We start from the raw sequence: 16,398 nt of genomic DNA on the forward strand, positions 1-16,398 counted from the left end.
TCAGATTGTGGGAAATTTTGCTGTCCACGGTTGGAAATAGGATGCTGGATTTGATAAGACAGGACTCTTATGTATATCTGAATAAATGGCCTATTATTTTCACTGTAAGGATCAAGTTCAAGTTCTTATGTATATCTGAATAAATGGCCTATTATTTTCACTGTAAGGATCAAGTTCTACCTGCTTTCAATTTGTGGGCATGGAACAGTGTTAGATTGGAATAATGCTACACTGGATCACAGTGTAGTTGGGCTAGAATGTGAAGAGTCACACACATGTAAATTTGAATACATATCTGATTTATGATCTGGGTTCTGGATCCAGTAAGTGCTACACATGGGGAAGCCTATGTACATGCACAGATCTCTTTAATTGGATCAGGATGTTCATGTATGCCTGGATATGCCTGTTGTCCTGTGTGTCCATCTCCCTCTCTTACATGCTTAAATAATGAATACATCTGTGTTATGGCCCTGCACAAATAAAGCCTGCACATGTGTATACAGTGCCAACCTATGCAGAGTTATAGCCTTCTAAATCTGCTGCAGTCAACAGGCTTAGTCTCACATTGTGGATGAATCATTTCTCCGTGTTTTGTGCTATTCTTCAGTAATATAACAAACAACAAAACAAAAATAGGTAAGCAAAGTTTCCATAAAAACCAGCCAGTATAAAGTGAACGGTTATTCTGATTTCATCCTTAGGGTAGCCAGTAGTATGCTATATGAATAATTCTATACAGTGAAAAAAGACACTGGAACAGAATGCATGGCACAGAAGGAAAAATTAGCACCAAGTTTCTACCACTTTTTTTTTTTTTAAGATGCATTTATTTAAACATACTTCTTCTGCTGAAGCTTCATACATCTCAGATTGTTTAAAATGCTAAGAAGAATCCTTAAAGGGAAACGTATGAAATGTAATTACTAAGCTGAGAATTGTTGGGTGATGGTGGAAGGCAACAGGATTCAATAGGATTTGACTGTCACCATAGATTAATCTGCACCAGTATTTAACTTCTGGGATGCAGCTCTAAAGCAACAAGATGGGGGTCTGTTTGTTCTTTTCCCCCCTTTAAATGTGTATAAGAGATTATGCTGGGAACAACGAGGCGGAGTCTCCTAGGAGCTTATGTTATAAAGCTGTGGAGCAGTGATATTTAATCATCATGGGGCAGCTGAAGGGGGGGAGGAGAGAATGAGTCGGAAACATCATCCCCAGAGAACACTGCGCAGAAGTCTATGATCAGAGCAATTTCAGGGAGCCGTAATGTTGTTTTCAATCACACACCTCTTGATCTTTCAATCACACTCAACCTGGCACTGAGAAACTGAAGTGCAGGGGGGTGGGGTGGGAGACAACCAGATTTTAGAAGTGGGGAGGGGGGAAGAGCTTAGGAAAATTGCCAGCAATATGTAAGACAAAAGATCCTATGCAGAGTTACAGCTTTCTAGGCCCGTTAACTTGATTGAGCTTAGAATGGTGTAATTTTGCTTAGGGTGGCACTGTATGTCACAACATGCTTATCATTCGAAGTATTTACTGCACTTAAAATGATCACAGAAAGACTGCATTGGCTTTATGGCAGGGCTTTTTTTGTAGCAGGAACTCCTTTGCATACCAGGCTACACACCCCTGATGTAGCCAATCCTCCAACAGCTTACAGGGCTCTTATTACAGGGCCTACTGTAAGCTCCAGGAGGATTGGCTACATCAGGTGTGTGTGGCCTAATATGCAAAGGAGTTCCTGCTACAAAAAAAGCTCTGCTTTTTAGGAATACCAAGGACCACAAACAATAAGAGACAGCCACAGACTGATGGAATTCCTCTTTATGTTTTAAAAAGGCAAAGTATACTTCATTCTAACAGAAGAAACCGGTCAGGGGAAGGGTAGCCATTTTTTCAATAAAAGAAGTCAAATTATTTGAGCTGTAATTTGCTGTATTACCACTGGATGTTTTGTGATACCCATCTCCACCACTCTGGATTCAGGGATCTAAACTTGACTTCCTTTCAAAACAGATTTCCACTTTAATGTTCTAGTTGCAGAGGAAAGCCACGGCAACCTGCTGTAGAACCAGGACTTTTTTTGTAAAAAAAGCCCAGCAGGAACACATTTACATGTTAAGCCACACCCCCTGACATTACCATTGTTTCACACAGGGCTTTAGGGTAGAAAAAGCCCAACAGGGATTCATTTGCATATTAAGCCACACCCCTGACACAAAGCCAGATGGAGCTGTGTTCCTGTGCATTTCTGCTTAAAAAAAAAAAAAGCCCTGAGTCCAGTAGCACCTTAGAGACCAAAAAGATTTTTTTGCTTATATAAAAAAATGTTTGTTGGTCTCTAAGGTGCAACTGAATTCGAATCCTGCTTTAATATTCAAGTTATTTTAGCAACTCAATACCAATTCCCAGGTAACAAAGCACATACAATAACATTCACACGGTGGGAGCATGAGCCCCTCCCACTACATATTGCCTTCATTCTCTTAAGAAAAGGTTTTAAAAGATGCATTTACCAGCCCAGATTTCTTCTTCTTGTTGTTGTCCAATGGTAGGGCACTTGGACATATGAAGAGCATGCTTCTCCCATCCCAGCTGAAAAACTCCAGCTCACCCCACACTTTTTGCATTAGCAAAGGAAGTCATTTGTTAGAAAGTGTATGCCTTCGAGGCAGGTTTCAATATCACCATCCTCTGTCTCTTTTTAATTAACCACCAAAAAGGTCCAATCAGCTTCAATGCTCTTAATTATTAAATGCTGTAGGCTTTACATTCCCCCACACCCCACATTTGTATGGCAAGTTCATAATTTAATCAGATTTAGTTATAATGGAAAAATCTGGCAGTAATTATAATTTAAAGGTAGGGGCAAGCAACTTACTCTGGGATTCAGAACCATTTCCGCAGAATCACTTGTATGAAGTTCCTTTTTCAAATGATTCAACCCTTTCGAGTCTGCGGGCACTTTTGGAATTCTGACAAAATGGCTGCCACAGGAAGCAGAGCCACCCACTAAAATGTCAGGGAGTGAGATGCTGTATAATTCTAACAGTAACTCTTCAACATGTCAAGCAGAAGCTGTGTTTAAGACAATGCCTTTTAAAATGAATATCTTTTCTTCCAAGCGCACAACTTAGTTTAAGTCATGTCGTGAAGATTCTCATGTTATGGTGGCTGCTGTGGCCAAAGCAGCATTTTAAAAATCTACACAGCCAAGCAAAAACCTTGCTGGGCAAAAACGGCATCTGGCTCTGCCCACTTTCTGCAAACACTTAAGTGTGTACCAGGAAAGGAGCTGGCAGGTGCCATGGGGCACCACGTCGAAGACTCCTATTTTACTATTTTTGACAGCAAATATCCTTTTTTGCAACAAACAACATACAAATAGATGGCAGGTCACAGAAGCAGACTGGTTTCGTATTGGTTTGTTCACTTAGTTTTTCCCTTCATCTGTATACATTTCTGTTTTACTTGTGCGCTTGTTTTTAACCTGTAATCCACCTTGAGTGCTCTTCTGACTAGAAAGACAGGCTGCAAATATTTTAAATAGATAAGTATTAAGGTCTATCCCACTTCTTGGACCTCGAGGGATCTCCGACTTCCGTAAACTAATAAAATGCAATCAAATAGTTAAGGTGGTTAATTAAAGCTATCAATTGATGACAAAACAGCAAGTAGATTTCCAGCAACAGTTTACTCAAACAACTTAACTTCAAAGGCCTTACAGAATAGAAATTCCTCACTAAGGCAGTAACTTTCTGCCTGGGTTGTACTCAGGGCTTTTTTTGTAGCAGAAACTCCTTTGCATAATAAGCCACACACCCCAATGTAGCCAATCCTTCTGGAGCTCACAGAAGGTCCTGTAAGAAGAGCCCTGTAAGCTCTTGGAGGACTGGCTACATCTGGGGTATGTGGCTTAATATGCAAAGGAACTCCTGCTACAAAAAAAAGCTCTGGTTGCACCACTTCTAACCACAGCAGGAGACTTCACACTCAGCAATTTGGGCATGCACAATTCTCTGCACATACAAAAACTGGCATGCCAGGGAAAGGGTCAGGCTAGAACTCTTCTCCAATGATTTGTTCGATTTTTAGCCTGCCCTTCCCACGAATGCGAAGCAATCTGAAGTGGCCACCTCAGTGAAAAATCAGGCACCAAAGGGCACATTTTAGTTCTTTACCATATTTGCAGCTCCAGACTAACAGAGCAAAAGCTCTTTTCTCCTCCAATTCAAGAGGAATGCAGCGAGGTGAACATAATCCATCCTTCCCATTACAGACATCTGCAGTGCATCAAACACAGTCACTCTGCTTTTCATGCTGGGGCCAATATCTGCTGTTTGAAAATGCTTCGCAGCTGAGCATATGGTCCATTTTCTGCCTTCTCTGGGACAAGGTAAAAGCTGCCAGTTTTGATTAGAGGGCGAATATTAAGTCTGGCATGCACAGATCAGATTTAGGGCACTAGCAGTGCCGTTCTAATGAGAATTAGTTACCTTCTAAGTCCCCATGGGCTTGGAAGGGTGCTTAGGACCACGCTGTAGATTAACTCGTTCTGTCTATCTGATTCCATACCACTGTTTTCTTGACACCTGCAGATGGCAGGCAGAGTAGCTGACTCAGTGTGGATGCTCCAGTCAACACAGTGAAGAATGAGCAGGATCGATACCACAAACTTTGCACCACGATGAACTGCAGCGCTTCATCACAAGTTGCCCGCTGGACACGAAAGTAGCTACTCAGGCTGCTTCCCCTGTAGTCACTTCAATAACTGCAGTGCAAGAAGCACTGTAAGGACTTTTGCTCGCAGTGCACAACTTCTACGTAACAGTCCACTGTGGTGCTGTTCATAATTCAACCATGTCCTTGCCTTGCTTTATATAGCTGTTCTGTTTCGTCCAAATTTGCCTCTGAACCTTAGCTCAGGACTCTGCTTTATACCAGCAAGTACTGGGGTTACACGATGATCCCCAAGTATATGTAGCAGCTCAAGAAGATGTTCAATTTAGTAGGAACAAGAGCTATGAGAAAGAACAGGCTGAACAGAGCACAACTCTTACAGGACTAAATGCATGCTAACACCCTGCCATGAAACGTACTTATACATTTATCTACTTAGGGCTGGAATAGGATCTCTGTTTTCTCAAATGTTGTGGCTCCATTTCTTCTTTTTCACTACTGGCACAAAATACTATAAAAGATTTATACCCTGCCCTTCTCTCTGAATCAGAGACTCAGAGCGGTTTACAATCTCCTATATCTTCTCCCCCCACAACAGACACCCTGTGAGGTGAGTGGGGCTGAGGGCTCTCACAGCAGCTGCCCTTTCAAGGACAACTCCTGTGATAGCTATGGCTAACCCAAGGCCATTCCAGCAGGTGCAAGTGGAGGAGTGGGGAATCAAACCCAGTTCTCCCAGATAAGAGTCCGCACACTTAACCATTACACCAAACTGGCTCTTTAATACTAATTACATTAGTTCTACAAGAAGCTCCCTAGAAATTGGCCCTCAGCCACAGGAACTTGAGAACCATTTGAGGCAGGTTATTATTGTTAGGGAGACTTGTGGGCCTCTAATTCTAATGAGACTGACTCAGAGGAATGCCAGGTTATTGCCCTGCAAAAAAAGAGCACACAGGATCTAGAGCAAATCTTCTGTTCCAGAGGCTGAAGTAAGCTGAAGAGAAATTATTAACAATCACCTACATTAGCCATGGATGAGAGCCCTTCTTTCGCCAACACTCTGCACCAATATTAGAAGTGCAGTTTGCAAAAAAAAAAAAAAAAATGCTTACTTCAGTTGTGAATGCAACTGGTTATCTTAATGCTGCCTGAAAAAACCTTCATGAGAGGGTGATACAGAAAACAGAAGGGAAATTTTTTAATGCTCCCTATATTGGGATCCACAGATATATCAAATGAATCGAGCCAACGGATCATCCAGATTTATTTTAAAAAAAATCAGAATAGCATACTATACAGAAATTCACACAGACCCAGCCAAATCAACAGCATGATACAAAAGGGTATCATGCTGTTTTAAAGAGCAATTTAAAGAGGGGGAAAAAAGAACAGGGAATTACAAGATGGATAGCCCTTCTTAAAGCAAAACATGAGAATACTTTGCCTTTCAGTGGCACCTTAAAATTAATGTTTTCTTCTACAACCCTTGACACCTTTAGCTCTCATATGGAAGACAAAGTAATAAGAATTAAAGAACATACTTGGCTTGAAAGGCATTGTTGGTCCCTCTGTGGTCAAGGTCATGGCACAAACATCCCACAATCAAAGCTAAAATTTCAATTTCTGTCAGAATCTCCTGGAATCCTGCTGTCTGAAAATAGAAAAACAATATTGGTGACCTCAAGTGAAAGCAGCATCCAGTGACGTGGTTAAAAATGATAAAATTGGATACTTAAAACGATAAAATTGAATAGGAACAGTTCCGTTGTTCAAAGTATCTCAGATCCTTGACAATACAGATTAAAAGGATAATTATAACTGGAATCTTTTTTTCCCCTTTCTGCAATATATTAGCTTATCCATACAAAAAGCTAACATTAGAGCCACGACCATTATTAGAGTATTGCCAAGCTGCAATTAAAAATGCTCCAGATAACAGTGTTATTTTGATGACATCACAACAAGGAAGCCCACTGGCAAAATGCTGCTGTTGCCAATTCTTCTCACGTCAGTGACTGAATATTTACTGACCATGGGAGTGGTTTCTAGGGCTTTTTTATGGCAGGAACTCCTTTGCATATTAGGACACACCCCATGATGTAGCCAATCCTCCAAGAGCTTACAGGGCTCTTAGTACAGGGCCTACTGTAAACTCCAGGAGGATTGGCTACATCAGGGGTGTATAGTCTAATATGCAAAGGAGTTCCTGCTACAAAAAAAGGAGTGGTTTTCTTCCAGTATGGTAATGTGATTACTGGTGTCATGTTAGATGTGACATAATGAAAACAGCAATTGGAGGGCAGGGAAGACTTGGTAACAGAATGAGAATTCACCAACTCCTTTCTATATAATGTTTAATGTCGGGCATCTCATTGCTAAGGTATTAACCATCTGATACCATGCTGGCTGTGTGGCAATAGCTGGACACAGGAATGAGAATATCCAGACATACATCAGGGCTGTTGCAATGAAACCCCTGGTCCTTTTGCCTTGGCAGTGTGAATCTGTCCTGCCTTCTGTACTACAACAGAACAGCAAAACAACCTCGCTGTGTCTTAGAAATAATGTGGGTGTGCAAAAAGGTCAACAAACTCCCCAAACCATCTGAAGCTTACACAAGCCAAGTAGTATAGCAAGGGGCTTCCCCTTCTTTTAAGGGATGTATGATGACCAAAGTATATTTATCCTCACACCACTCCATACTTCCAAAATAATATCCCATCTCTCCTAAAATAATAATAGTAAAGTGCTGCTAAACCCCAATGGACTCATGACCACACCTCATGGGTTTTTTCATGAAGAGGAGCAGAGGTGCCTGCCTCTGTAGAGCAACCCTTCCTCTGCAGAGCAGCCCCGGTCTTCCGTGATAATCTCCCATCTAAGTATTAACCACTGTCATCCCTGCTTAGCTTCCAAAATTTGTCGAGTTCTGGCTAGTTCGGGATATTCAGGTTTCAGCAGGAACTCATTTGCATATTAGACCACACCCCTTGTCACCATTGTTTTACACAGGGCTTTTGTGTAGAACAATCCCAGAAGGAACTAATTGGCATATTAGGCTGCATCCCATGGCACCAAGCCAGACAGAACTGTGTTCCTCAGTGTTCCTGCTCAAAAAAAGCCCTGAGGTTGCTACTGAGGCTGCTGTTTCTTCTGCACAGCTCCAAATAATGACTCAATGTCTCATGTGTCAGAGGTGTTTGTTGCCAGATAAAAGACACTGACCTACCATGTTGGGCTTGCAATGCCAGCATCATTCAATAAGGCATACCAGTATAAAAGAACAAGGTGGAGTGGCAGAAAGTGTCATTGAATCACAGCTGATTTACCATGACCTCATAATTTTTTCAAGACAAAAGACATTCAGAGGTAGGACTGCCAAGTTTCCACCAGGGGTGGGGGATCCCCCGGTTTGGTGGACCCCAACCTGCCGGCAGGGAGAATGCTACAGGGGTATCCTTGCCTCACCAAGAGTCCCATTGTCACGCAGCACCCAGAAATGATGTATCACACCGGGATGCTCAAGGAATTTGCAGGAAACTTCTTGGTTTCACGTGGGGACACTCTAGCAATCTGGGGAATTCCTAGAGCATCCCCATATGACACGTCAGTTCTGGGTGATGTCATCGCACTGTGCACATGCCAAAAAAAGTCCCCCACCAGCAGCCGCGAGGGACTTGGCAACCCAACTCAGAGGTGGTTTCCCATTGCCTGCCTCTGTTTAATGACTCTGGACTTCCTTTGTTGTCTCCCATCCAAATACTAACCAAGCAGACCCTGCTTAGCTTCTGATATCTGACAAAATTGGGTAGGTCAGGGCATAAAAAGACCATACTTGTTCCTATTTCTCTAACTTTTTACTCCTTGCCAGTAAATCTGGTAATAGAAGAAGGCTTTAAATTAAACTTATTATAGTCGTTCTTACTATTATATTTGCAGTACAGAGTTTTTTTAAAAAATCCACAAAAATTGTGTACAAGCTGAGGGCAGATCCAGCAGTACTTCTACTGACAGAGCAGAACTTTCTCCTCTTCTCGTTCCTGCTGCAATTCATCATTCCCCCCCTCCCCCGCCCACTGATCCTTGAGAACAAGGGCCCATAGGGAAAAGCAAGAAGAGTAAATGGGTGGTCTGCAGTGGAAAGCGGAACTTCCTCATCTGAAGAAGTGTGCATGCACACAAAAGCTTACATTCTGAATAAAACTTTGTTCTTCTTAAAGGTGATACTTGACTTCTACTTTGTTCATCTGGCTTTCTGTTAGCAGAGACCTAACACTGGAGTCAGCCCTGTATCTTTTACATCTTATGTCATAATTGCAGTAAGTGCATAGCCAACAATTAGTTATAAGCCAAAACAGCATCTAAAGAATGAGTTCAACTTTAATTAACTGAACAACCTTGCGATTAAATGGGTGAATACAGGGCTCTTTTGTAGAAAAAGCCCAGCAGGAACTCATTTGCATATTAGGCCACACACCCTGATGCCACCATTGTTCTGCACAGGGCTTTTTTTTTTTTTAAATGCCAGAAGGAACTAATTTTTATATTAGACCACACCCTCTGACACCAAGACAGTTGGAATTGCATTCCTGCTCAAAAAAAAAAACCCTGAGTGTATACAAAACATCTCAGATAGTTACAAAAGCATTACACTTAACGTAAAATATAGCTAGAAAGCAGAAGGCACTAGAAAAGGGATCATGGTGTCCCCTCTTTTTAATTTACAGATATAAAACCAAAATGCATACCACAGAAAGAAAGACAGCAGAAAATTTATTTTTGCCAGAAAAAAAGAATGAGCTTAATCTCATGAGTTTGCAATGAGTTATGGAAGTCACTCTTTCATGTGAGGAAATCAATTGCATCAAAGATTGGTCACTTTTTTATGCTTTATTATTAGATACGGAGTTAAAACTTTTGCCTTTTGTACTGTTGTTTTCAAAAACGTTAAAGAGAACTCCTGAAGAAACATGATTAATGCAAATCTGGGTGGGATCAAACTGCCTTTCTTATATTTAGTATGTCTTACTCCCATGAGTAATATTATGATTATCAATGACAGTACTCATGTGAGTTAAAATGATGGATGAATGGGATGCACCATCAGGCCTGTGGTTCTCAAAGGCCAAGCCATACAGGGGGTAACAGTATAAATCATTAAACACACAAAAGACTGCTGAACTGTGAAGCCATTTTAAGCCCTGATACTGCATTCAGGACAGCTCCCATACAAAGGACTAAAGCACACATAGTTTTGTAGAAGAATATAGCATGGATCACTGCTCTTCAATCTTTCTAGACCTGGGACTCATCTTGGACTCCAGGTGGCAGCATGGGACCCACTGACCTACAAATATGTGATAGGAAACAACATGACATCACAGTCCTATGATGTCAGAGTCACATGACAGAAAGCAGAGCTCTGCCTGTGATAAAAAGGAATCCCCTCCACCACTGAGTGACCTCATCTCAGTCCTACTGCTCCCCTCAGGATGCAAATGCAAAGAGAGCCATGGGGTGTGACACTGTTGCTCTTTTATACATGTGCACTAGCTGAAGGTCCTACCAAAAAGCTATATATGGCAATTTCACCCTCTTCCCTACCTCATGCACAAGATTTTCCCTTTTTTCTTCTTTCTTGCTGAGCAGCCCCTGTATCTATTTTCTTCTTATTCATTTGTCTATGGCTGTCCCACCCAGACCCTTTAATAGAAGTATTTTTGGTGCTGGCCCAACCCAGGGAACTGAGGGAAGAGACAAAATCACATTTCTAAATTCAGCTTCTGAAATGGCACATGAGAGGCTTTTGAAAGTTCAAAAGAAACAAAATATTTTATTTGACTTAAAGGAGAAAGGGTCAGGTGGAATTAGGGGTAGGAGGTATGAAGTGAGCTGATAATAAAACTGAAGTAACTTAGTAATCACATTAACTCCAGATAATTTGTTGCCAACAAGTAAGTATTTCTGCTATTTAAAAAGATCTTTTAAAACTTTGAGAGAGGATTTATTTTCAGTTTTGTGTTTAAACACTCAGGGATAGGTTACTGAGTTTCACTGACTCTTAAAATCTAGAAGGCAGAAACATACAACCAAGTTCCCAAAATCCTTCTATATACAGGGATCACTCTTCTTTCAAGAGCTATCTCCCTTTTCACTGGGCAGGGATTACATCTTTTAACTAGAAGCAATTTCCCATTTTTGCTTGAATGGGGATCACTCCTTTTGTCTCCTTCTTAATGGTCTCTAAATAAAATAAAACTCCAGCTAAATAAAATTCCAGCAGTGTAGCTCTCATCCCTTGGTGGTGATGGAAAGTGCTGTCGAGTTACAAGCAGTTTATGATGACCCCATAGAGTTCTCAAGGCAAAAGATGTTCAGAAGAGTTTTGCCTTCGTCTGCCTGTGTGTAGCAACCCTATACTTCCTTGGTGGCTGCCCACTCAAGTACTAACCAGGGCTGATCCTGCTTAGCTACCCAGATCTGATGAGATCAGGCTAGCCTGGGCCACCCAAGTCAGGGTTCTCACCCCTTGGCTACAATTATGTCATTGTTACTTAAATCTTTTCTTCAGCTGAGTTACCCACTCTTAATTGCAAGGCTTGGAAGCTATGGAGAATTCTACTGTAAAGCTGAATATGTGCAAAGCGGTATAGTCCTTGCATACATTCAATATTATTTTTGAGCAACACGATTCTTACCTAGAATGCATTTGTTTTAGTTATAAGTTTTTAAAAACCTAGCGTCCAGAATAAATATTAAGAATGGGTATTGTGCAATATGTGCAATATGCTAAGAATGGAAAATAGTAACAGCAGTAATTCTGAAAAAAAAGAAGCCTATATATATTCCCATTAGGTGCTATTCACAATCGTTTTGTGTCTCTGAACATAACTAGGCCGATATCATGAATGTCATTCTTAAATATGTAACATCCACATTTTAAGATGCATATATATAATAAATGCCAAAGGGATTGTTCAGTGTGTTTACTGTAATAGCCTGTAATAAAAGTGTTCAACTGCCAATTCTCTAGTACAGCCTCATTGGCAGTATTATCATAAAATCTAAAATAATCATATGCTTTTCTTTCCTACATTACCAGTAAGTTGTGCAAAATTATTACATTCCATAAGAAGCTACGTAAAGCTTAGGAAGAAAGTGGGCGAAATGACAAAATCTGTACCTATATTTCAAGGTGTCTTTACTTAAGTATCTAGAGTTTAGTGACAACATCATTATCTGGGTAATATTACACTTAGGAGCAATTTAATGGCACGGCCATTTATGAATACAGATTTCAAGGGGAAAAGTCATCCTTGTAGGACAATATAACACAATGTGCAGATCACTAAAATATAATTTTATCCTTTGGCCTTTTGAATTTGACGTTACATTTTTAAACATACTAAAATTCTCCAAAATCTAATCTGCATTTTGAACTCTTTATTTTCTGCATAATTGAATATACTATTAAGTGTAGGATATTTTAACTGCAATCAACACTAGAACAGATCATTCTGAACAGTGTACTACTAGTCTAATGTTTACAGCAGACTCCTCCAAACACTTTCCTCAGAGTAAACCTCATTGGATAGATCAGAATAGGATTAATATTAAACTTTTTTAGGATTGCTCTAATTTTCTGTTAGATTTCTGACGCTAAACCCTGATAGCCAGAAAGGCAACCATGTTTGACTGCTATAGCAAAACCAGTGCTTTTTTTGAGGAGTGCACGGGAATGCAGGGGGTGTGGTTTAATATGCAAATGAGCTTCTGCTGAGCTTTTCCCACAAAAAACCTGTTAGAGACAATGGTGATGTCAGGGGGTGTGGCCTAATATGCAAATGAATTTCTGCTGGGCTTTTTCTACAAGAAAAGCCCTGAGCAAAACCTTCAGCAAATGCCACTCTATTGTAAATTAAATGATGGATATTCTGAAAACATAAATACTGTACAGATAGCAAGATACAGTAACCTGGGAGTCAACAAGCTCATTCATATAGATATTGGCCCAGCCATACCTAACTCTTGCAAGTAAAATCTATGTAATATTATGTGACACAATTACTCAACCAATGACTTAACTATCCACAGTCTTCATTCAAGCCAAAAAGGTGACGTCTCAGATCTATCAGTGAACCCCAACTCAACAGTCCAGGGCTTTTTTTTAAGCAGGAACTTCCTTGTATATTAGGCCACACACCCCTGATGTAGCCAATCCTCCTGGAGCTTACAGTAGGCCCTGTATTAAGAGCCCTGTAAGCTTTTGGAGGATTGGCTACATCAGGGGTGTGTGGCCTAATATGCAAATGAGTTCCTGCTACAACAGTCTAGCAGTTTATTTGCTGCCACATATATTTTTGCTTGTACTTAATAATTCTGGAGAACAGAAGGTTAGATCCAGAGATCTGAAAGCAGAAGTCACCAAGGGTCCAAGACCATTCCAATGTTCCCCTCCTATCCAGCAGTACTTTTTGATCTCTACTGATGGAAGAGGAAGAAAGATGGTTTCTCCCCTTTCCTTCTCCTCATTGCAGCCTCCAAACCCACAAAGCTATTAGTTTAGATAGGTCCTTTATCCCAGGGCATAAACAGTCAGAAAGGACTGTTGAGAGAAAGGAGCACAGGAGAGATCGATCTACCATTACTTGCACTTGTTGTACATCCTGAGTAGGCATAGGCACAAACTGGGAAAGCCGGGTTCTGGGCTTGCGAACCGGGTAGCATTGATTGGAACCTCTGAACAAAAAGCCATCCAAACTGAATCAGTTTGTAAGCCCTCACATCATCTGGAAGTATGTTGGCCCCCTGATGCCCTCGCCTCACTTCTGGGTAGTGTAAGGCTCCACCTGACACAAGCATGTTGGCGATGCACTTGTGTCACTTCCCGATGATGCAGGTGAGCTGGGGGCGGAGCCACATGCCACCAAGAAGTGGCACACTGAACACCCAAGATGAACAGCTTGGTAATTGTTTGCAGGAAGAAGCCTTCCCCAAACCTTGGCTCACAAACTCCTAACCACGCAATGTCCAGCTCAAACTTTGGCTCAGGTTTGGGTTTGTGCCCATCCCAAATCCTGAGCGAAGTTTTACAGGTGGTAACAGTCGCAGATATTATTACTTTCTCTGCTGAGCCTGTCCTTCATTAGGTCACTTTGAGGTGCCTTATCAGGCACTGTCAATCTGCCCCTCCCATTCTTACTAGGTCCATACTGTAAGTTTTAACGTTTTTTCAGAATTGTGACCCCATTCAGGGGACAGCTAGATATTACGCGGAATCCTAAGGCTTGGCTACAACAGGAAGTACATAATGACGTATAGTAAGTAGTATGTTGCCAAGGTAAAGTTCTTTTCAAGGTTCCAGCTGGCTTTGCATTGGGGTGTGTGGCCTAATATGCAAATGAGTTCCTGCTGGTCATTTTCTACAAAAAAAGTCCTGTATGAAACAATGGTGGCACCATGGGTGTGTGGCCCAATATGCAAATGAATTCCTGCTGAGCTTTTTCTACAAAAAAAGCCCTGGTTCTATTTATAAAAGTTGGGTCCCATCTAGAATTTCCACAGGTGCAAGGTGGGAACATTTTCATTTATTTCCCCCTCCTGCGAAAAACCTCTAATTCTCCCATTCCTCAGGAGCAGCATTTGGGGGGGGGGGGTGCATTCTGGGCTGCCAAAGGAAGGGGAAATCTGCAAAAATCATCCTCTTCCTTGTTCCAGCAGAAATTTTAGACAGGATCCAAGTCATCACATAGTTCCTTTGTGCTGTTCAGAAAGTGGATGTATTATGTGGACTGATCAAAGATTAGGTTAGGAATGAAAAGTCTCCTGAAGCTCTCTAAGATCTCCTTTCCATGTATCCGAATGGTGAAGGTACCACCAATGCATATTCAATAATGGAGATAAGTGAAGGGACAAGAGACAGTCAAGGATACTAATTCATCCGTCTTGGCATAAGAGATGGCATGTGAATCCTCACAGTAACACCGTTAATTTTTGTGAAATCTGAAACAATTGTGATTAAGAACAACGTAGCACCCAAGCCTTAGGCAGTACAGCAGCCAAGTGAACTTGATTGTGGATTAGGAAAAGCAGGAAGAGAAGAAGGAAGGAGGAGGAGGAGGAAGGAAGGAAGAAGAAATTGAATTTATACTCCATGCTTCATTCTGAATCTCAGAGTCTCAGAGTGGCCTACAACCTCCTTTATCTTCCTCCCCCACAACAGACACCCAGTGAGGTGGGTGGGACTGAGAGAGCTCTCACAGAAGCTGCCCTTTCAAGGACAGCTCTGTGAGAACTATGGCTATCCAAGGCCTTTCCAGCAGCTGCAGGTGGAGGAGTGGGGAATCAAACCCAGTTCTCCCAGATAAGAGTCTGTGCACTTTAGCACTAAACCAAAAGCCCTATTGCAGTGCTTGGCAATGAGTCTGTATCGATTTGCTCCTGAACAAACCAGAAAGACTTTAAAAAAATCAACATTCTGTACAGCTCTCTCTCTGCTACTTGCCAGCAAAGGACAGCCACTGAAAAGATGGGATCCTAAAAAGCTATATTAACCTCCTTGATCATATTATGTTGGAGTTGCTTCAAAGACCTTGGCCTGATCCAACATGGCTTCCCATGTTATGTTCTCTTATGATATTCTATGACAAAGGACATTGTTTTTTTCATTATCTCACCTGAACCCTAACAACCGAAACATGTGGAAGTCCATTCTGGTGTTGTGGACATGCAGAAAGGTCTATGTCAGATACTCTGGTTCTCTTATCACTTTATCCTTGCAATACTGAGCAGCAACTGTCCCAGTTTTTGGCCAGGGTTGAACATTTACTGGATCATTCCAGAGCAAAGTCACTTGTGCCGCCTATTTTATGTTCATTGTGCTGCACTTCCAGGAAGGCAGCCCTCATCAAGAAGACACTGTAGGGTTCAGCTATTAGAAGGTATCAGGTGGCACCTGATAGGAAGATGAAGGGGAAGACTAATATCTGGGATGTTACTTTCATCATCATCTCCAGAAAAGGACAGTCCCAGATTTGCAATGCACTGCCAGGCTCCAACAGATGCCACAGTACTGTGCATTACTCAGCAATTAGCTTTTATTTAAGAAACACAGAAAGGACAGTCTGGTCAGGGTGGTTATGGTAAAAGCAATTCAAAATGTAAGAAAAGAAAATAATCAAACTAGATGAGTGAGCAACCTCTTCTCCCAGTTATTCATGTACTTGTACAGCATATTCAGACAGATTTAAACTGTACGTCACTTTAGGAGCCCAATTAGTCTGCAAAGCTGAATATAAATATATTAAAGGAACAAACTACCCGAAGTATCTCAAGTGCACTGGAGCTACGTTGTTTCTCAGTGACTTGCCCTAGAAAAATGTACGTATATGGAAACAGCACTAGGAATCAGAATCAGGCAAAGACTTCCCTGTTTTTATCGAGCAGATCAATGCCACATATAAGTTTTCCAGTAATTAAACTGTGGAGTATCATCTATATATTGCACCAAAGCAGGTGGTCAGTTAAGCTCAGTTATATGGAAGCAAATTAAAGTATTATTGCAGCACTCAAGGTTTCCTCTTCAGTCTCTGCCTTAAGTCAATGATAAGCTCCTACAAGTCATTACTATACCTGAAAGTATCTTAAAGGAAAGCTTAAATAAATATATATTCTAAAGAGTTATTTTTGGAGTCTCACATCTAATTAGAT

General features: G+C 41.2%; 1 protein-coding gene across 1 annotated transcript in view; it reads right to left on the reverse strand.

Annotated features, from left to right (window-relative positions):
- PDE11A (phosphodiesterase 11A) overlaps positions 1–16,398 on the reverse strand; it is a 284,908-nt gene that overhangs the window by 57,822 nt on the left and 210,688 nt on the right. The window contains exon 13 of the mRNA XM_060257021.1: positions 6,231–6,340. Coding sequence (XP_060113004.1) covers positions 6,231–6,340 — 110 coding nt within the window. The remainder of the gene's footprint in view (positions 1–6,230; positions 6,341–16,398) is intronic.

The sequence above is a fragment of the Heteronotia binoei genome, chromosome 16, assembly GCF_032191835.1.
Source record: "Heteronotia binoei isolate CCM8104 ecotype False Entrance Well chromosome 16, APGP_CSIRO_Hbin_v1, whole genome shotgun sequence".
Taxonomy (NCBI): Eukaryota; Metazoa; Chordata; class Lepidosauria; order Squamata; family Gekkonidae; genus Heteronotia; species Heteronotia binoei.